Below are 21,158 nucleotides of genomic sequence, written 5' to 3'. Positions count from 1 at the left end.
ACTGACAGTTTAGGCCCACTCCCCACCTAAGCTGGCAGTCGGACATCCCCCGAGGGCTCCTGGACTGCGAGAGGGCGCAGGTTGGGCTGAAGGACCCCCCACCCGAGTGCACAGATTTTATGGACCGGGCCTCTCGTCCTATATGTCAGCCCTGGGAGGGAGCCTGAAAGAAGAAACCAAGGGGTCGGTGGTGCTTTACGGCACCAGGTGGCAGTGGCAGCCTCAGTCAGACTCGCACACACTGGCTCTGATAGAATGTAGGTGCGAGGAGGAGGCCGTGGGATGCATATAAATACGGTTATTTGCTTTGAAGAATGAACTCATACTTTTTCCTGACAGAAAGCAAATTTGATTTGGCTGCTCTACCCGGCAGCAAGCACTGGCTTTGTCACTTAGATTATGTGTATTTTCTACAAACTAAATTAGTTCTATAAATTTAAAATCTATTTGGAGTATGTGCTACAATCATTGTATTTATTTTTGTTAATCCTCACCCAAGGACATTTTCCCATTGATGTTTAGGGAGAGTGGAAGAGAGAAGGGAAGACAGAGAGAAACATCCATGTGAGAGAAACACATTGTTGGTCTCCTGCATGCACCCCGACCAGGAGCCTGCAACCAAGTACATGTCCTTGACCAGAATTGAACCCTAGACCCTTTAGTCTGCAGGCCAACGCTCTATCCACTGAGCTGACTGACTAGGGCTAAAATAATTGTATTTTAAAAGCAGACAAATTTCCTAGAGTTCTGTGGGCAGGAAATGGACCCCACGGTGGGAATGAGTGGGGCCGTTTCTGAACGGGGCCCCTCCTGCGGGTTTCCTGTGGGAGAACAGGCCTCGGGGATATTTGCTTTGAAGAATGAACTCATACTTTTTCCTGACAGAAAGCAAATTTGATTTGGCTGCTCTACCCGGCAGCAAGCACTGGCTTTGTCACTTAGATTCTGTGTATTTTCTACAAACTAAATTAGTTCTATAAATTTAAAATCTATTTGGAGTATGTGCTACAATCATTGTATTTATTTTTGTTAATCCTCACCCAAGGACATTTTCCCATTGATGTTTAGGGAGAGTGGAAGAGAGAAGGGAAGACAGAGAGAAACATCCATGTGAGAGAAACACATTGTTGTTCTCCTGCACGCAACCCGACCAGGAGCCTGCAACCAAGTACATGCCCTTGACCAGAATCGAACCCTAGACCCTTTAGTCTGCAGGCCGACGCTCTATCCACTGAGCTGACTGGCTAGGGCTAAAATAATTGTATTTTAAAAGCAGACAAATTTCCTAGAGTTCTGTGGGCAGGAAATGGACCCCACGGTGGGAATGAGTGGGGCCGTTTCTGAACGGGGCCCCTCCTGCGGGTTTCCTGTGGGAGAACAGGCCTCGGGGAGGGGGCGGGTACAGAGTGCCAGAGCCCACGCTCCCGGAGCAGCCACCGGAGCAGGAGCAGCAGCCAGAACCTGGGCAGTTTTCTTGTGGAGACATCTGTGAAGTAAAGGCTCAGTCACAGGCCACAGTCACACTCAGGGGCACCTGCCCTCCTGTCCCCACTCTGCTCCGCGGCCCCAGGAGAGAGGGACAGGCGAGGAGGCGGAGAAGAAGGGGATGGGCATCCCCCCTCCAGAACGCCGGGTGCTAGACCCATAGCTGCTCCCACCGGGGAGGGAGACGTTGCTCCCGGACAGAGACGTGCAGAAAAGCAAAACGGAGCCATTCTCTCACATCATCTACAAAATAAACTCCCAACAGGCTACAGGTTCCGTGCAAGGCCTAAGGCCTGAAAGCATAAATCTCCGAGAAGAAAGCACAGCAAGCAACTATCTGACGTCCGTCTGCGTGACATCTTTTTGGACACATCCCGTCAAGCAAGAGAACAGAATAAAAACAATCAATCGGAACTGCATCAGACTGAAAAGCTTTTGCTCAGCGAAGGAAACCACCAACGAAGTGAAAAGACCGCCGACAGACTGGGAGAGCTTATTCACAAATGGTATGTCCAATAAGGGGTTGGTCTACAAAATAGAGCGTAAACTCACACAACTCAATCACACACACACAAAAATAACAATCCGATCGAGAAATGGCCAGAGGACGTGAAAAGGCATTTCTCCGAAGAGGACATACAGATGCCAGCAGACCTGGGAAAGAGGCTCAGAGGCACTAATCAGCAGGGAAAGGCAAGTCAAACCCACAGTGAGATGCCGCCTCACACCTGGCAGAGGGGCTACCATCAGGAAGTCCACAGACACACATGCTGGGGAGGATGTGGAACGAAGGGAGCCCTCGTGCACTGCTCAGGGGAGTGCCAACTGGTGCAGCCACCGTGGGAAGCAGCATGGCGATTCCTCAAGCTACTAAAATAGAATTACCCTATGACTGAGCAATTGCATTTTTGATATTTACTCAAAAAAACAAACACACACACACACACACACGCACACACAAACAATGAGAACACTGATTTATCTGCAGCCCTACTTTCTCTACAATAGCCAAGGTAGGGAAGCAGCATAGGTGTCCATCAATAGATGAGTAGATAAAGAAGTTGAGGTGGCCTGGCCAGCGTGGCTAGGTGGTTGAGCATCAACCTATGAGCCAGGAGGTCACGGTTCAATTCCCAGTCAGGGCACAGGCCCGGGTTGCGGTCTTCATCCCCAGTAGGGGGCGTGCAGGAGGCAGCCGATCAGTGATCCTCTCTGATCATTGAGATTTCTATCTCTCTCTCCCTCTCCCTTCCTCTGTGAAATCAATAAAGATATATTTTTTAAAAGAAGATGAGGTATATGTGTACAATGGAGTACTACTCAGCCATAAAAAGAATGAAATCTTGCCATCTGTGACAACATGGCTGGATATAGAGGGTATCATGCCAAGGGAAATAATACTAGGCAAAGAGAAATCCCATGTGAGTTCACGTATATGCGGGATCTAAAAACAAAACAAAACATAACCAGACCCATAGGAACAGAGACCACAGGCTGGTTACCAGAAGGGAGGGGGGAGTGGGGTGAGCAGGGGAAGGGGAACAGAGTCAACAATATTGTGATGAGTGCACAGGATGAAGATGGCACTAGAGTCAGGGGGTGATCACATTATACGGTCGAAAAATCCCTATATTGTACACCTGAGACTAATATACCCAATATAAGATTGCATACCAACTAGATATTTTTTAAATAAAATTTAAAAAATAAAAATACATAAATAACGCCAGGTTTTAAGTGGACCCTTGTCTGAGGCACATCTGACACCCTTGCTGGTGGACATCACATGCTGTGTTGGTATCAAAAGCACAGAAAGACACACAGTTTAAACATTGTCTCAGGGAGTCCTGTGCGCTGCGCTACCTGACCTGGGTTTGGGTTTGAAGACCACTGTCTGTGCTGGACACGCCCCCAATGGGCGGGGCCACTGGAAACCAGCAGGGCCCCGCCCCCTCTGTGACTCCCCAGGCAAGGCGGGGCCCTGCTGACCAAGAGGCTGGATAAGACAATCCCCCCACATTTTCAATTCAAACTGCAATTTGTCACTGAATAGAAGACAGGTGAGGAAGGACTTAGGACAGAGAGTCAACTAATAAGTAGATAATCGATCACAATTTTTTTATGTGACTTCAAAATAAAAATATTTGGAGTGACCCCCGGACGCTCACGACCTGACTGGCCATGCAGGACCCTCGGCAAGCCGCGTCCAGCTGCAGGAAGATGCAGACCCTGACCCTGGCCCGTCTGACCCACGGAAGGCAAGGAAGAGCGAGGTAAAACAGCGGGGAAATCTGAACACGTGTTATCTGAGTCCGGTCGGAAAACCGCCAGTGAAATCATTGAGATCACGCAGATTCGCTGAAATCTCTTGCAGGAAGGAAAAGGATTTCAATCAAGAGGGCGGGACATTCTCATAGTATCAATACTGGCCCCAGCCCCGAACCCACCTCGAGCCGCTGCACGTGCCACATGGGGGCTCCCACGATGGCCGCCACCAGCCAGACCACACCTGTAACAGGGCACAGTCATCAGAATACGACTCAGCCGAGCAAAGCACGTCGTGCTCAGTCCTCTAAGCATTCAGACTCCAAGGCCCCGTGCACCCCGTCACCTCCCCAGGAGCCGTGCAATGGTCTCACCTCCACCCTCTCAGCCCCCTCAAAAGTGCTGCTGGAAGAGTCTCCCTAAAACACATTTCCAATGTTTGAACATCGGTAACAGTGTCCCATTGCCTCCAAATAAGACCCGACTCCCTGACAAGGGTCTTTGTCATCTCACCCACCTCCCGCTTCCCTCCTACATGTCAGTCCATGTACCGAGTCCCCTCCTGGGGTACAGAGCTGGCTTCCGTCCCTGCACCGGAAGGCACCATGCTGCTCCGCGCCTCCACGCTGTCCTCCCAGATCGGCACCTGCTCGCACGCTCTCTGTGCACTCCTGCTCCAGGACTTGACTCAGAGCTACCTCCTCTAACAGAGCTTCCTGGGCCACTGCCCTGTCCAGCTAGAACGGGCCACCTGGATTCTCCCAGCCAATAGGGGCTGGTTGGATGAATGAAAAACTGAAGCATGACACAGATCACCCTCTACAATTTCTTCTCGAAGAGGAAGGTCCGTTTACCTTCGCCGCCCTCAGATGGGCACTATTTTCCTATTTACGTAACAGACACAACAGCAGACACCGGGAGGCTGTTGGGAGACTTGCTTTAAGGGTGGGCCTTCGAAAGGAGCAAGAGAACCTTCAGAGCCTGGGACGGGCCGGAACCAAGAGCCCAGCATCTACTGCAAGGAAATCTTCCCGCTCCCACGCCTCTGCTCTTCCCATATGAGCAGGACCATAGGGGCACCGTGCGTTGTCTTGGGTTCAAGGAACCAAGGAACTGAGACTCACTTAAGCCACAGCGGGTTTTTTATAAGGACACACACCACCTGGCACACTGCCCAGAGAGCCTGTATGATTCAAGACAGTTCTCTCTCTCTCTCTCTCTCTCTCTCTCTCTCTCTCTGTCTCTCTCTCTCCCCCTCCTTCCCCCTCCCTGTCTTTCATCCCTCATTTCTCTATCATCTGTCTGTCTCTCTACCTTAAAAAGAACTATCATTTATCATCTATCATCTAACTATCTATCTACCTATCATTTATCATCTATCTATCTATCTATCTATCTATCATCTATCTATCTATCTACCTCTCTATCTATCTATCTATCTATCTAACATCTATCTATCTCTGCACATGGCCAGGTACATCTATTCTACCCCATTCCTCACTGTATTACGTTACCTTGTGTCCAGTCATTTCTCCAGCCATCAGTAGTGCTTGGGCAGAGTTGAGTCTAATTGGCTTAGCTCAGTGCCAATCCCGGGTGCAGGGCGGGCTCAGGGGCAGACGCCTAAGGCTGGGGAAACACTGCGGAGGGGTCTGTGAGCTCTGAGCAGGGAAGTCTGGCATCTGCTGCTGGGGCAGGTGCACAGTCATGGCTGGAGGCGGGAGAGGGTCCTGGGCACTCTGAGCAGGACCCGCCTGGACTGCCTGTTACCAACTTTGCTTCAGATGGCCAGCCCGCTCTGTGCCTCTTTCCTTTTAAATAACTCCGTCAAGTGCTGCGCGCCGGGCCCTCCGTCCACACCACCCGCTGCCTCTAGATGTCCTAATGGTGAACGGCTGCCAATTACTAAGAGCCAAGAGGCCTTTGAGTTCTTTGTGGGAAGGATGAGACATACATTTGGGATGAACTAAAACGAGCAATTTTGTCCCGCCTGGTTTGTCTCCTTGAAATGAGTGGCTTTCGGAAGCCCTGGGCCCCTGGAGAGCGCGAGAAAGGCTGGCCCCCCCTCCCGCTCTCTGGGTGGTCACTTTGCTAGTAGCTGCTCTGGGAGAGCGGAGCTTGTTTCGCCTAATGCACTCCACGCTGCGAGGGGCCGGGCTGTAAACGGCTGGACGCAATGATGGGGAGAGTCCCCCTGTGACTGCAGCTCCGGGACAGGATGTTTCCCTCCAGGGCCCACTCAGCAGCCTCGTGGACGGACACAGGAAGCCAGCTGCCCAGTGGCTGTGTCTGTCAGGGTCAGCAGCACCCGCCCCAGTGTTCCCGCGGCCCAGCCTTCTGGGCAGCACCCCGTTCTCTGCTTTTCTAAACACACTGTTCCTGCCCCTGTGCGTACTGGGCATCGTAGCCACCTCTGGGGTTGGGGAGTCATAAGGACTGTTCCCACAGCCCTGCCACCATGGGCTGGCTTAGGTCACACCAGCCCGCTGGGAAGGTTGAGCCCTAAACCGAAGGGGCACATCTGGAATGAGAGGCATGGTGCTGGGGTGGGCCCGGAGGGGAGGGGGAGGGAGAAGGGAAGGGGGGGTTGGCCTGGAGAGGAGAGGTGAGGGTGAGTGGGCCCCAGGACATGGGGGAGGGTGGGGAGAGCCCAGAGCGAACTGAAGCTGGATCACCTTCCCTTTGCGCCCGGGCCCTCACCTCCTCACCCTCTTATCCCCTCACTCCCTCACCCCCTCACCCCCTCACCCCCTCACCCAGCGTGGTGAAGGCCCTGCGGTTGGTGTAGCGGCACTTGGCTCGGAGCGGGTGCACCAGGCCTTGGTGCCGCTCCACGGCGATGCAGGTCAGGGTGAGGATCTCCGTCACCACGGCCGTGCACTGGGCGAAGGGCACCATCTTGCAGACGAAGGCACCTGTGGCCGGGAGACAAGGGACACATCAGAGGGGGGACGCTGGGGAGGGAGACAAGGGACACCTCAGAGGGGGGACGCTGGGGAGGGAGACAAGGGACACATGAGAGGGGGGACGCTGGGGAGGGAGACAAGGGTTGGGTCTGCGTGGGGATCCTTTCACGCTGAGCCTCCGTCAAAGGCTCTGTCTGCAGCTACACCACAGAGCGCCGTGGCCCAGAGGGTACCCGCGGGCAGGTGGGCTCCCTGAGGGGCTTCTGAGCTGCCGGGCTGGGGGACCCAGGAACGGAGCGGTGACAGGGCCTTTGAGACCGGCAGCAGCAGGTGGCCTGGCCCTCCCTGCAGGGGAGGAGGGGGGATGTGGGAGCAGCCTACTGGGCCCCACAACCTTTGGTCCTTCCCTCGGGGACCTGCCAGTCGCACACAGGACCAGCTCTCCCCAAAGACGCCCACACCCCTATTCCTCGGCTCTGCTCCTCAGACCTCCTGCCCGAGACTCCGCCTGGTCACCCAGTTCCTCCCTCAGCGGCTTTCACTTTCTCTGTCTTAAGCCCGTGGCCCGGGCAAGGCCTGGCTGCAGACGTGGCTGCGGTGATATTGTTCCGGATCTGTGCGCCCACTGCAGCCTGATGTGTCTGACTCTTCGTGTCTGTGTTTGGAGCCTGGCCTGCCGTCTCCATGGCAGATGCGTCTTGTTCGTTGCCTCCACATGCATTGCTCTGCACAGTCACCTGGGCATCAGCTCAGGGACAGAGATCGCTGAGAAGGCCTGTGGGCCACACTGTCCCCACACTGAAGCCCATCCCCCTCCCCTTTCCTCAAATGCGCTGCCACGCTCTGCTGGGTGGGTTCCCCGCAGGCTCACCCCTCCCTCCCTTCCTTCAGGGGAATGACCTCCCCAGTCCCACCCTCACGTCCTGCCCTGGAGTCTTTGCTCAGATGCCACCTTCTCAGTCGGGCCAGCCCACTGTCCCCTCCCTCTTCTCAGTCCCCGGTCTCTCTTATTCCACTCGCCCCCCTCGCTCTGTCGCCTGCCGGCCTGTCTCCTGCCCTGACAGTTGGTTTTATTGTTTGCTGACCGTCCCCGGACCTCTGAGAAGGTAAACACACCGAGAGCCAGGCTTCTGCCCCTTCATGCGCCCAGGCCCGGGTACCCACAGAGGCTCTCAGCGAGCCGCCCTGAGGGAGCCACAGGAGGCTCTCAGCCACCAGGGGCCTCTCTTCCTCCTGGGAGAGGCCGCCTGGAAAACGCCGCTGTCCAGTGAAACTGCCCCTTCTCCTGCAGCTCTCAGGGAGTTTCAGACACACTGGCCACCGTTTCCTTACGACTCTTCCCAGCGGCCCCAGCCGCTCCTCAATGGTCCAGGGGGAACCCCGTGCACAGGGGGGGCCTGGCTAATGCAGAAACCTTACAACTGCCCTGTCTTCCTGGGTCTACACATCCTCTTCAGTGACTGCGCCTGAAATGTCCACACATTTTGTGCTAGAGTTTCCAAATGCCCGCTTTACACTGAACTTGGAATCATACTTGAAACGAACGAGGTCCATGTAATAGACAGTTTCTGTGACTCTGAGATTCCTGGGACTCAGGGGAAATGCATTTAGGTGTTGCTCCCAGTACTGCCCTTCCTGCCCTTCTCCAAAGCTCCAAAGGGCGACCAAGAGCCAGTCACCGCCCCAACCCTGGTCCAGTTCCCCAAATCCTAACCCTGCCCAGTCAAGGCCTCTCTTGCCCGGCGCCATCATTTAGAGCAGTGGTTCTCAACCTGTGGGTCGCCAACCTGTGGGAGTCGAATGACCCTTTCACAGGGGTCACCTAAGACCATCGGAAAACACATATATAATTACATATTGTTTTGTGATGAATCACTGTGCTTTAATTATGTTCAATTTGTAACAATGAAAATACATCCTGCATATCAGATATTTACATGACGATTCATAACAGTAGCAAAATTACAGTTATGAGTAGCAACGAAAATAATTTTATGGTTGGGGGTCACCACAACATGAGGAACTGTATTAAAGGGTCGCGGCATTAGGAAGGTTGAGAACCATATATGTTTTCTGATGGTCTTAGGCAACCCCTGTGAAAGGGTCGTTCGACCCCCAAAGGAGTCGTGACCCACAGGTTGGCGACCCACAGGTTGAGAACCGCTGGTTTAGATGCTAAGTGCAGGAATTTCCTTTCGATACTAGTACATTTTGTGGTTTGAACACTGCTCCTACTGTGAATGAAGTGGCTTTACTTCAAATCCTGTTTCGTATGTGATACTTGTGTAAATGAGCATGCGAACACATTCCTTATCTGCACACTCATCCTCTCTTTGAAATTCTGGTGAGAATTTCTCCTATTCTTTCAACCAAGTTGTGTTGTTATTTTCTTCAGGTGGACAGTCCAAGGTTAAATGAGCATCAGAAGACACGTTCCGTGCAATGGACACGGAACCATCATCACACAGCTCAGGCATAACTACCCCCAACAAATGAGAATGACCGTCGCAGTGGCGTCTCCTTGTAGCGCTATCCATCTTGTCCATCGTAATCGCGTGGGTCATTGGTCCCCTGCCTGCCCGGTGTCATCTGATTCACCCAATCTCGGTGGTAGGTGCCCTGAAACCCAATGTCACCCTCTGTGAAAAGGGACAGATAAGACCCACCCGTCCCGTGAGTACATGTGAGTACTTCACACAGTGCGATGAGTACCCGGGACCGGATATGTGTTTGAATAAATGCCAGCTTTTCATCATCCTCAGGCAGCCAGGCTAAAGCACTGAGCTCAGGGTGGCACAGTGGAGGTTGGCAGGTTGCTTGTGGCTCACCTGCTGGTACAGGACACCTCGTTCTATAGGCTTATTTCCCAGTGACGGTGCCGCAGGGCAGAGGAGAGGTGCCTTCCTGAGGGCACGCAGCTGTGTGTGACCGCGTGGAGCCAGGCCCAGGTCCCGGCGCCCTGTCTCAGTGCAGCGCTCGCCCATTTGCTCACATGTCACCTGTTCCGTAGTCCGCGGGACAGGCCTGCAGCAAACCCTCGTTCTACACTCTGTCATCTTGCCCTTGTTAGGAATCCAGACAGCATCCGCCCAACGCACTACTTCTCACGTTTCTCCGAGCAACTTGCTCAGAAGCCGGCAACGCTGGTCACCTCCAAACTTGGTCGCATCCCTGAATCCGTCCATGTCCTGCACGGAACTGATCTCGGCTGAAGGCCCGAGTTCTTCTAAAAGGCAGGTAGGTGCTCTTCGGCTCCCTCCCCATTTCTCTTGATCTTTGCTCCTGTTCTAACCCGCCCTGCTTTGCCCCTTTTAACTCGGGGATCGTTTCTCAAGGTCTGACGGCTTGGAGCGAGGGAGGCCCCGAGGACTTCCGTTTTGTCCCTGCCCTTTACGACATGTCAACCCGACCCTCCCTTCGCTTTTAGCTCCTGTTTCCGGTGGCTCTTCAGTGCGCTCCCTCCACACCTTGGCCTCCCCATGGACTCGTGCAGGTCTAAGCTGTTTTGCAGGTATGTGTCCTTTGTGACGTTTCTTCCCATAAATGGCAACCTATGGGAAGTCCTGGCCCAGTGGCTCCCCTGGCTGAGTGCAGTCCTGTACACCAAGAGGTTGGGGGTTCAATTCCCGGTCAGGGCACTTGTCCAGGTTTTGGGTTCAATCCGAGGTCAGGGATCAGGGAACATATGGGAGGCACCCCATTGATGTTTCTCTCTCTCTATGTTTTTCTCTCTCTCTCTCTCTCTCTCTCTCTCTCTCTCTCTCTCTTCCTCCCACCTCCTCTCTCTCTCTCTCTCTAAAAATCAATAACAACATATCCTCAGGTGAGGATTAAAAAATAATAATAAAAATAAACTGGGGTAATCCTAGAATTCCTGGTGTAGGGCACTGTTTCTTGGGATGCCCTTCCCTTTTTCCCTCTGAGGCCGTCAGGTTTTAAGTCAGTGTAGCCTGCCTAGAAAGGCTAGTTCTTAGATTTTCGTTGTCCATCTACCTGCATTTCTCAACCTCAATACAATTTTCTCTGGTGCATGAACTCTGCTCCCTGTGGGCAGGTGAGGTAGGAGCCCCTCCTGGGGAGACAGGCAGACATAGGCCCTCCCAGGGTTGAAAGAGCCAGTGAAGATGAAGAGGGTTGAAGGTATGCGGTCCAGGGCCCACCAGGTCATGAGCGACCACGGACCACAGCTCAGACGCTGCTGCCGACCCCTGAGCACCCTTGGCCCCTGCTGGCTCCTCCAGCTTCACACCGATCCTGTGCGCCTCCAACATCCTTCTAGTACATTCCCTTCTCAGCGGTTCTCAGAACGAAGTGGACTTACTTGACATCCTTTTTGTTTGTTACTTTTTCTCTAGCAGGTACGTTGCCTAAAGTGCAGAATAGGCTGTTCGATGCTCCTTCTGACAGCACAGTCCAAATCTGACGGTTTCAGTTCGCCTCCATCGTTGCTTCCATTTCTACTTGAAAACTGCAATGGTTCCCCTTTGCCTACTGGATCGGATTAGAAGCAAATGCTTTGGTTTAATGTTTATTACTCTCCTGCCTTAACTTGCTTATGCAGTTTTATTTCCAGAAGGTAAACGCTTTTCTGGGCATGAATGGTGTCCACTGACCTATACTCACACCCGCCTTCACCTCCCATCACACACAGTGCAGGCCTCAATAATTTAAATAGGAATAAGAGCTCATTATTTCTAAAAATGAGGCTTGGAAATAGAAAACAATTGGGCCAGTATTTGTTTTCACTCCAGTGTAGCAGTGACTCTCAAAAGGATTCAAGTGAAAGGGACAGAGTGAAACGAACAGAGTACTCAGATGCAGGGAAGATGAAAATCATTCTTAGGTTAATTCAGAAAATGGCATAATGAGCTATAATTGCATGAAAGCATCTAATGATGAAATCCACTCTGAAGAATTTGTTCCAAGGTTGAGTAAAAGAAAACAATGTGAGTTGATTTTGTTCTTCTTTCCTAGCTCTTTAAGATGTAATATTAGGTTCCTGGGATTTGAGGAAATAATAAAAATTAGAGCAGAACAGAATGAAATAGAGAACAAAAATACTATGTAAAAATTAATACAACAAAGATCTGGTTCTTTGAAAAGATTAATAAAATTGACACACCCCTGGTTAGACTCACTAAGAAAAAAAGAGAAAAGACCTGGATGAACAAACTCAGAAATGAAAGAGAAGTCACCAAGACATCACAGATATACAAAGGATCATACTAGAGCCGTGGTCGGCAAACTGCGGCTCGCGAGTCACATGCGGCTCTCTGGCCCCTTGAGTGTGGCTCTTCCTAAGCCTTAGGAGTACCCTAATTAAGTTAATAACAATGTTCCTACCTATGTAGTTTAAGTTTAAAAAATTTGGCTTTCAAAAGAAATTTCAATCGCTGTACTGTTGATATTTGGCTCTGTTGACTAATGAGTTTGCCAACCACTGCTCTAGAGTATTATGAAACACTACCGGCCACCAAATTCAATACCTGGAAGAAATGGGTAAGTTCCTAGAAATGCATAACCTTCCTAGACGTAATCATGAAGAAATGGAAAATCTCAATAGACGGATAAACACTGAGGAAAATGAAACAAACATCAAAATCCTCCCCGCAAAATAAAAGTCCAGGACCAGATGGCTTCACCAGTGAATTCTACCAAACATTCAAAGAAGATTTGATGCCTACCCTTCTCAAACTCTTCCAAAATATTGCAGAAGAGGCAATACTTCCTAACACATTTAATGAGGCCAGTCTAGCCCTGGCACCATAGCACTAGAAAGCTACAGACCAATATCTCTGGTGAATATGAATGCAAAAATCCTAAACAAAGAACTAGCCAATCAAATACAACAATACATTAAAAAAATAATAATACACTATGACCAACTGGGGTTCATTCTAGGGGCACAAAGATGGTTCAACATATGCAAATCAATGTAATACACATTAATAAAACAAAGGATAATGAGCATATGATCTTTTCACTAGATGGAGAAAAGGCATTCGATAAGATACAACATCCATTTGTGATTAAAACACTCAATAAAGTGGGTATAGAAGGAAAGTACACCAACATAATAAAGGCTACATATGACAAACCCTCAGTCAATATCATACTCAATGGTGAAAAACTGAAAGCTTTTCCTCTAAAATCAGGAGCAAAATCAGGCTGTCCACTCTCATCACTTTTATTCAACGTAGTTCTGGAAGTCTTAGCCAGAGCAATTAGGCAAGAGAAAGAAATAAAGGACAGCAAAATCGGAAGGAAGGAGTAAAAGTGTCACTCTGCAGATAACATGATGCTGTACATAGAAAACCCTAAAGACTCCACCAGAAAACTATTAGAAACAATAAACAAATACAGTCAAGTTGCAGAATACAAAATCAATGTGCAAAAATCCACTGCCTTCCTTTATACCAACAATAAAGCTTCAGAAAAAAGAAATGAGAAAAAAAAACAATTTCTTTTGCAATAGCAACAAAAATAATAAAATACTTAGGAATAAACTTAACAAAGGAGTGAAGGACCTATATTCTGAAAACTACAAAGCATTATTAAAATGCTTTATTTAAAGAGATTGAAAAAGACACAACAAAATGGAAAGACAGTCCATGTTCATGGATTAGAAGAATCAACATAGTGAAAATGACCATATTACCCAAAGCAATATACAGATTTAATGCAATCCCCACCAAAATCCCAATGTCATTCTTTGAAATAATAGAAGAAAAGTCATCAGATTTTTATGGAACCACAAAAAAAGTCCGTGAATAGCCTAAGCAATCCTGATAAAAGAAATTAAGCCAGAGGTATCATACTACCTGGATTCAAATTATACTACACAGCTACGATAACCAAAATAGCATGGTATTGCCAGAGAAACAGACACACAGATCAATGGAACAGAAATGAGCTCAGAAATAAAACCACATGTATATGGGCAAATCTTTCTTGACAAAGAAGCCAGAAACACATAATGGAGAAAAGAAAGCCTTTTCAATAAATGGTGCTGGGGAAATTGAAAAGCCACGTGCGAAAGAATGAAACTAGATTACAGTTTGTCCCGGGTACAAAATTAATTCAAAATGGATCCAAGGCGACCTAAATATAAGATCCGAAACTATAAATTACATAGAAGAAAACATAGGTATTAAACTTATGGACCTTGGTCATAGAGAACATTTTATAAATTTGACCCCAAAGGCAGGGAAGTAAAGGCAAAAATATGTGAATCAAACTAAAAAGCTTCTGCACAGCAAAAGAAACTGACACCAAAACAAAAAGGCAACCAACCTGAATGGGAGAGGTGTTTGCAGAGAGCAGCTCTGACAAGGGGCTAATATCCAAAATGTATAAAGAACTCACCCAACTCAATACTAAACAAACACACAATCCAATTAAAAAACGGGGAAAGAACCTGAACAAACACCCCTCCCAAGGAGACATACAAACAGCCAATAGATACAGGAAAAGGTGTTCAACCTCACTGGCAATTAGGGAAATGCAAACCGAAACTACAGTGAGCTACCACCTCACACGTATTAGAGCGGCCATCACCAACAAGACAAGCACTAACAAGAGCCGAGAGGGTGGAGGAAAAGGAACCCTCATTCACTGCTGGTGGGAATGTCAACTGGTACAACCGCCGTGGAAAACAGTATGCTGCTTCCTCATAAAATTAAGAATAGAGTTACCATATGATCCTGCAATCTCTCTTCTGGGTCAAAAAATTCAAAAACATTTATTCACAAAGATATATGCACCCCGATGTTCACTGCGGCATATTTTTTAAAATTATTTTTTTATTGATTTCAGAGAGGAAGGAAGAGGGAGAGCGAGATAGAAACCTTAATGATGAGAGAGAATCATTGATTGGCTGCCTCCTGCACGCCACCCCCCCCCCCTTAGTATCGAGCCCACACTGGGCATGGGCCCTTGACTGGAATTGAACCCGGGCCACTTCAGTCCACAGGCCAATGCTCTATCCACTGAGCCAAACCAGCTAGGGCCATTTCAGCATTATTAATGGTGGCCAAGACATGGAGATAACCCAAGTGTCCTTTGATAGAGGACTCGATAAAGAAGATGTGGTACATATATATTACTCAGCCATAAGAAAAGATGGAATACTGCCATTTGTGACCACATAGATGGACCTTAAGAATAGTATGCTGGCCCTAACCAGTTCGGCTCAGTGGATAGAGCATCCGCCTGTGGACTGAAAGGTCCCAGGTTCGATTCCGGTCAAGGGCATTTACCTTGGTTGCGGGCGCATCCCCAGTGGGCGGTGTGCAGGAGGCAGCTGATCAATGTTTCTCTCTCATCGATGTTTCTAACTCTCTATCCCTCTCCCTTCCTCTCTGTAAAAAAATCAATAAAATATATATTTTTAAAAAAGAATAGTATGCTAAGTGAAATAAGTCAGCAAAAGCTAAGAACCATATGACTTCACTCATATGTGGGACATAACACGGAAACTCACAGACACAGACAACAGTAGGGTGGTTACCAGAGGGAAGGGGGGTGGAGGGGATAGTATAGGGGCTGAGACATATGGTGATGGAAGATGGTTTGTCTTTGGGTGGTGGGCACACAATGACGTATACAGATAATGTACCATAGAAATGTGCACTTGGAACAATATGATCCTATTAACCAATGTCATCCCAATAAATTTAAAAAACATGAACAGACATTTACAGTTTTTTAATGGAAAGGCTACTGATACAACCTCTATTTACTAGTAAAACAGTGGTTTACCCAGACCCAGAAGCCACTGCATTTCAGATCAGCCAGAGATGTGGCAGTGAAGATACCCAACGATCAGACTAAAGTGCTAGCTCGGTGGATGCCAGGTAAGAGAAGAAAGAACATAGGCAGGCCCAGGCTAAGCACTCAGAAAGGGCAGAACCAGAACGTGAACGTAACACCACGTGCACTGAGGGAGCAGTGTCTGCTAGCGCATTGCAGTGCGGAGCCAGAGGCAGCGCTGCTCCGTGCCTCTCCCTAAGCGCAGTGTCTTCAGGGACACGTTTCACTTCCGCAAATCCAGGGGTATTTGTTTAGGGCAGAAGAGCCTCATGTTCATGTAGCATCGCCCCCACACACAAGGCAGCTGCTGCAATGGCCACGGGGAAAGCCGCTGTATGGACGGAGAGAGGGCAGCGTACACAAAGCCTGCACGCCATGACGGGTGCAGCGAGCCCATCTAGTCGAAGGGAGAAGGGAGCCTGTGGTGGAGCTGGGGCCTTGCCTGCTCCTGCCCCACCGCCTGGGCTCCGGGCCCTGGGGAAACCTTGCTGTGGGCTGTGCTAACTTAGAACCGTTCTTCTCGCCTGGCCAGCGTGGCTCAGTAGTTCAGTGTTGACCTATGAAGCAGGAGGTCACGGTTCGATTCCTGGTCAGGGCACATGCCCGGGTTAGAGGGCTCAATCCCCAGTGTGGGGTGTGCAGGAGGCAGCCGATCTGTGATTCTCTCTCATCATTGATGCTTCTATCTCTCTCCCTCTCCCTTCCTCTCTGAAATCAATAAAAATATATTTTAAACAAAGAACCGTTCTTCTCATCTTTCTCCACATGTCTCCTTTCTCCACATTTTCATCAGTTTTAACTTCTCTGCACGTCCCTCTTGCAGGAGCCCAGCAAGGTCGGGGGCTTTAGTAAAATGTAGCTGCTCCCGCACAGTGGCTCCTCCGAGGTCCACGTGGGACCCCCTGCGGGCAGCCTGCCTCTGCAGGTCCCGGCATCGGACTCCAACTGCCCCTTTAAAAGTGGTACCAGCTGGACACCACTGTCTGGGCGGCGGGCACTGCACTATTTGAGCGCTTTGCATCCACTTTTCCTCTCGGCCTTCCTCACAGCCCGGGCCTGTCAGCGTTTACAGATCATCAGTGGGTCTCAACCTTGGCTGCAAGTTAGAATCTTTTCTTTATTTTTGTGTGTGTTTTTTTTAATTTTTATTGAATTCAGAGAGAAAGGGAGAGGGAGAGAGAGACTGAAACATCCATGATGAGAGAGAATCATTCATCTGCTGCCTACTGCTCGCCCCACACTGGGGATCGAGCCCGCAACCCGGGCGTGTGCCCCGACTGGGAATGGAGCCACGACCTCCTGGTTCACAGGTCAAGGCCCAGCCACGGAAGTTCTGTTGGGAACTTCTGGAAATCCGGTGGCAGGTGTCACACTCAGCGGTCAATGGGAACCTCAGGGAAGGAACAGGCGCTGTGTGTGAGCTCCCAGGCGCTGCCCAGCGTTGGAAGGCTGAGACCCGCTGCTCCAGGAGGAAGGCCCCACCAGCTGCTCAGAGCGCTGAGTCTGACACTCTCTCTCCCAAGCAGCCGTCTGCACCTGCAGCAAATGCACTGGGTGTGCGGTTCCGCGGGTGCTGCCGCTACCTAGGGTGTTTGAAGTCCTTTCTGGAATTGCTTTCAGTCAATTTCCCAGCCACCATTAGACAGTCCTTCTCACTGACCGCAGGCCCAAAGGGGGAGCCACCTTCTCACTGCACCCCAGGCCCGCAGGGGGAGCCACCGCGCTGTGTGCTGGGGCCTGTCCTGTCCCGCGGGGGCTGTACCCACTGCAGATGGAAGGCTTGGCCCGCTCTGTCCCTGGCCCCAGGCACTCCCTGCCTCGCCTTCCTGATGCTGAGAGCTGGGAGGGGACTGGGTTAGAGCTGACTTCCCCGCTCCAGGCCGCTCTTCAGAAGGAGTCCTCCTACGCCCTAAGCTCCCAAACCTCAGTCACCACAAGTCCCGTCTCCTAGCCCCTCCCTAGGCTCTGGACAGACAGGACCTGAACATCCCCCACCTGACCCGAGGCCCCCACTTCCCAACACTCCCACTGTGCGTCCCCACTGCGTGTCCCCACTGCACTCTCCCCACTGCGCTCTCCCCACTGAGCATCCAGAGGCCTGATTTCAGCAGACGCTCATGCTCCCTCCATCTTTTCTTCGAACCCCACTCCCCTCCTGCTCTGAGTGAGGCCTGGCTCATCCACAGCACACCCTCCTCAGCACCCACACCCCCCAGCACACCCTCCTCAGCACCCACACCCCCTTATGCACCTGCATTAGCGTCTCACCTATGTGAGAGAGAAACACCAGCTGGCGGCCTCCTGTAGGCACCCGGACCAGGATCAAACCTGGAACCTAGGTATGCGCCCCACGAAATTGACCCTGTGACCTTTTGGTGTACAGAGCGATCCACCCCCTCCTCAGCACCCACCCCCCCCACCACACCCTCCTCAGCACCCACCTCCCACAGGTCACCCTCCTCAGCACCCATACCCCCCAGCACACCCTCCTCAGCACCCAACCCCCCCAGCACACCCTCCTCAGCACCCACACCCCCTTATGCACCTGCATTAGCGTCTCACCTATGTGAGAGAGAAACACCAGCTGGCGGCCTCCTGTAGGCACCCGGACCAGGATCAAACCTGGAACCTAGGTATGCGCCCCACGAAATTGACCCTCTGACCTTTTGGTGTACAGAGCGATGCTCCAACCAACGGAGCCACCAACTGGGGCTCAGAGGTCAATTCCATAGGCCTTGGGAGCATCTCTGTGCAGCCAGGCCTGAGATCCGTGGGACTCTCCCGGGATCTGGCCAAAATGCAGCTCTACCCGGAGGTGCTGTTGGTCCCCAGCCAGGGACGTGAGTGGCAGAAACAGACCAGCACCCGGTCGGTCATCCCCACCCGCCAGGGTCAGAGCGTCTGGTGAGGCTCTGGTACTCGTCCCACCTGGAAGTCTGTGAATTATTTGGGGCCAAACCCACAGCAAGGCTCTCTTTCCCCCAAGTGCATTTTACCTTTTGAATGTGAAGTAAACGCCAACATCATCAAGATCTGTCATAATAAAATGACAGAAGCAATAACAGCAATAAAAGGAGAGCTGACGATACTGGGCAAAGCGCCCCACCCATTCCCCTCCCCAGCAACCCTGCAAGCCCTCCCCTCCCCCTGTGTCCTGCTCTGCGTCGCTTACTCAGGTTACAAGAATATTTATTCTATAAACCTGGCCCCAGACAAACATAGGCCACCTCCGACCAAACACTCCGTAACAGAATGGCTGCTTTGCGTCTTCATGGCACGGTTAGTGTTTTCCAAAGCCTTTTACTAGCACACATTATCCTCTCACTCACCCAGTGAAATAAATCAGCAGCGTACTGCCCCTTCTCAGCATTTAGCAGCTAAAGGAAACGCCCTCCATGACGCGGGAAGCGAAGAAACAGGAAGCCCGTGCGGGGGCCACCGAGTCCTCAGGCGGGAAGAAGCAGGTGCATCCTTCCCTGGCCCCGCTCTCCAGCCGGCTCGGCTCTGAGGGCTGCCTCATCCTGCTTCCCAGCGTCCAGAACCCTCATGCTTCATGGAGACACCGAGGTCCAGACACGAAGAATCGGCAGGGCTTAGAGCCACAGGAGGAATCTAGGTCCACTTTGCTCAGCGATACTGTCCTTTAAACATGGAGCTACCACCTCCATGTACCAGCAATACATTTGCTTCCTAAGTCTGTCTTCACAAACAGTTAGAAACAAAAGCACCTGTGCCTATTTCTAAGGACAATAAATTATATAAGACTAGTAGCCCTGCCCTGACCGGTTTGGCTCAGTGGATAGAGCGTCGGCCTGCAGACTCACAGGTCCCAGGTTTGGTTCCGGTCAAGAGCATGTACCTTGGTTGCGGGCACATCCCCAGTGGGGAGTGTGCAGGAGGCAGCTCATCGATGTTTCTGGCTCTCTATCCCTCTCACTTTCTCTCTGTAAAATCGCTGCCACCCTCCTGTAGCTCCCCATGCTCCCCTCATACCCTGCTGCCCTGCCCCCTCCTGTAGCTCCCTGGCCCACCCTTCTGCTGATGCGTAATCTGGTTGTGAAGCTTGGTCTTGGTCGTTAGGCCTCAGGGTGTAACGGCTAATTAGCATATTCCTCTCTTAATAATAAGAGAGGATGATCAAGATTCCACATACACTTTATGGAGGTAGTTGCACTGGGCAACTTTAACATACTCCACGGAGTAATTCCGAGTGACTGAGGAAGTCTCTAACCTGTAAATCCACTTCCCGCCCCGGCACTGCAATCCACGTGCCAGTCGCTGCTCCGGGCTGGAGTGTTGTCTGCGTGTGGGGAAATCTTTACATTCTACAGGAGACGGGAATGAGTGGGGGGAAAGCAATGCCAGGGAGAGAAACTGAAGATCTCAACTTGGTGACTGTGGGATGCAAGGAATACCCTGCAGGAGATTAAAAGGAACTAGCAAGGGGCGGGAAATGGCTGGGCCTGAGGGCAGAAGGTCAGCTTCTCTCACAGCCTCCTGGTCTTCACCACTTTTCGAGGATTCTGGATGGAGGGTCTGAGTGCACCCACCCAGGGAAATGCCTCCCTCCCAGGCGCACCCAGGGACCTGCGGCTGCTTGTGGGTGACGAGGACACACTCTCCAGCTGTCTCTGGGAGGACTGGATTGTTCTGGAAGTGCAGTGTCTACCCTCCCAACCTCCACACACTGCCCTGGACTCAGGGACCCCCAGGCTCTGCGGCTTCCACTCCCCACTAAGGAGGGAGAGGAACTATCTCCTCTCTCGGGAGGGCAGAGGTTCTGTGTCCCCCCCCTCCCCCCCCGCCCCGGCCCTGATAATCCTTTTATAAATGACAGGTCCAAGGCACCCTTCTCTGAAAATGGATTATATTAGTCTTTGTAAAGGTTTAAGTCCACACGTCTGGAAGCCACACTGGCACCTTGGGGAGTAGCCGGGGTTGGGGATGTGGGGATGTTGGGGCTTTTAGTATTTGAAACATTTTTATCTTTTATTAAAAATTAGAAAAAAGAAAACCTTGGTAATTATCTTTTATTAAATATTAGGGGGGAAAAACCTTGGTAATTATCTTTTATTAAATATTAGGGGGGAAACCCTGGTAATTATCTTTTATTAAAAATTAGAGTCCTGGTGCACAGATTCATGCACCGATGGGGTCCCTCAGCCTGGTCTGTGGGATGGGGCCGAAACTGGCTCTCTGACATCCCCTGAGGGGTCCCGGATTGTGAGAGGGTGCAGGCCAGGCCGAGGGACCTCACTGTGCATGATGGGGGCCAGGGATGGACTTCAGGAGGGCTCCAGGGCGTGTCTGGCCCATCTCACTCAGTCCTGATCAGCCGAATCCCAGCAGCAAGCTAACCTACTGGACAGAGCGTCTGCCCCCAGGTGGTCAGTGTGCGTCATCGGGACTGTTCCAATGGTGGAAGGATGGGACACTTAGCATATTAGGCTTTTATTATGTACGATTAGAAAAAAATCTTGGTAATTATCAAAAGAAGCTGAACTGGCTGCAGAGTGGGAAGCACCCCACCCCCAAGCTGGTCCCTGACCCTGTCGCTAGGCCACAAGGAGAGAAAAACTAGGGACAGATCCCAAGAGGCACAAAACTTTTCTGCAAGTGAGCACAAGCGAGGAAGTTCTAAGGCCGGACCCTCTGCTAGAGAGACAGGAGGTCAGAGGAGCAGACTGTGTG

At 51.0% G+C, this 21,158-nt stretch overlaps 1 protein-coding gene across 1 annotated transcript in view; it reads right to left on the bottom strand.

Annotated features, from left to right (window-relative positions):
* Nucleotides 1-21,158, bottom strand: part of QRFPR (pyroglutamylated RFamide peptide receptor) — a 28,561-nt gene that overhangs the window by 5,091 nt on the left and 2,312 nt on the right. Inside the window, exons 4-5 of the mRNA XM_015559398.1 lie at nucleotides 6,507-6,665; nucleotides 3,933-3,994 (exon numbers count right to left, since the gene is read on the bottom strand). Coding sequence (XP_015414884.1) covers nucleotides 3,933-3,994; nucleotides 6,507-6,665 — 221 coding nt within the window. The remainder of the gene's footprint in view (nucleotides 1-3,932; nucleotides 3,995-6,506; nucleotides 6,666-21,158) is intronic.

This window comes from Myotis davidii, unplaced genomic scaffold, assembly GCF_000327345.1.
Source record: "Myotis davidii unplaced genomic scaffold, ASM32734v1 scaffold834, whole genome shotgun sequence".
Classification (NCBI taxonomy): domain Eukaryota; kingdom Metazoa; phylum Chordata; class Mammalia; order Chiroptera; family Vespertilionidae; genus Myotis; species Myotis davidii.
Note: the sequence above shows the minus strand (reverse complement) of the source record. Positions and strands in the feature narration are given on the sequence as shown.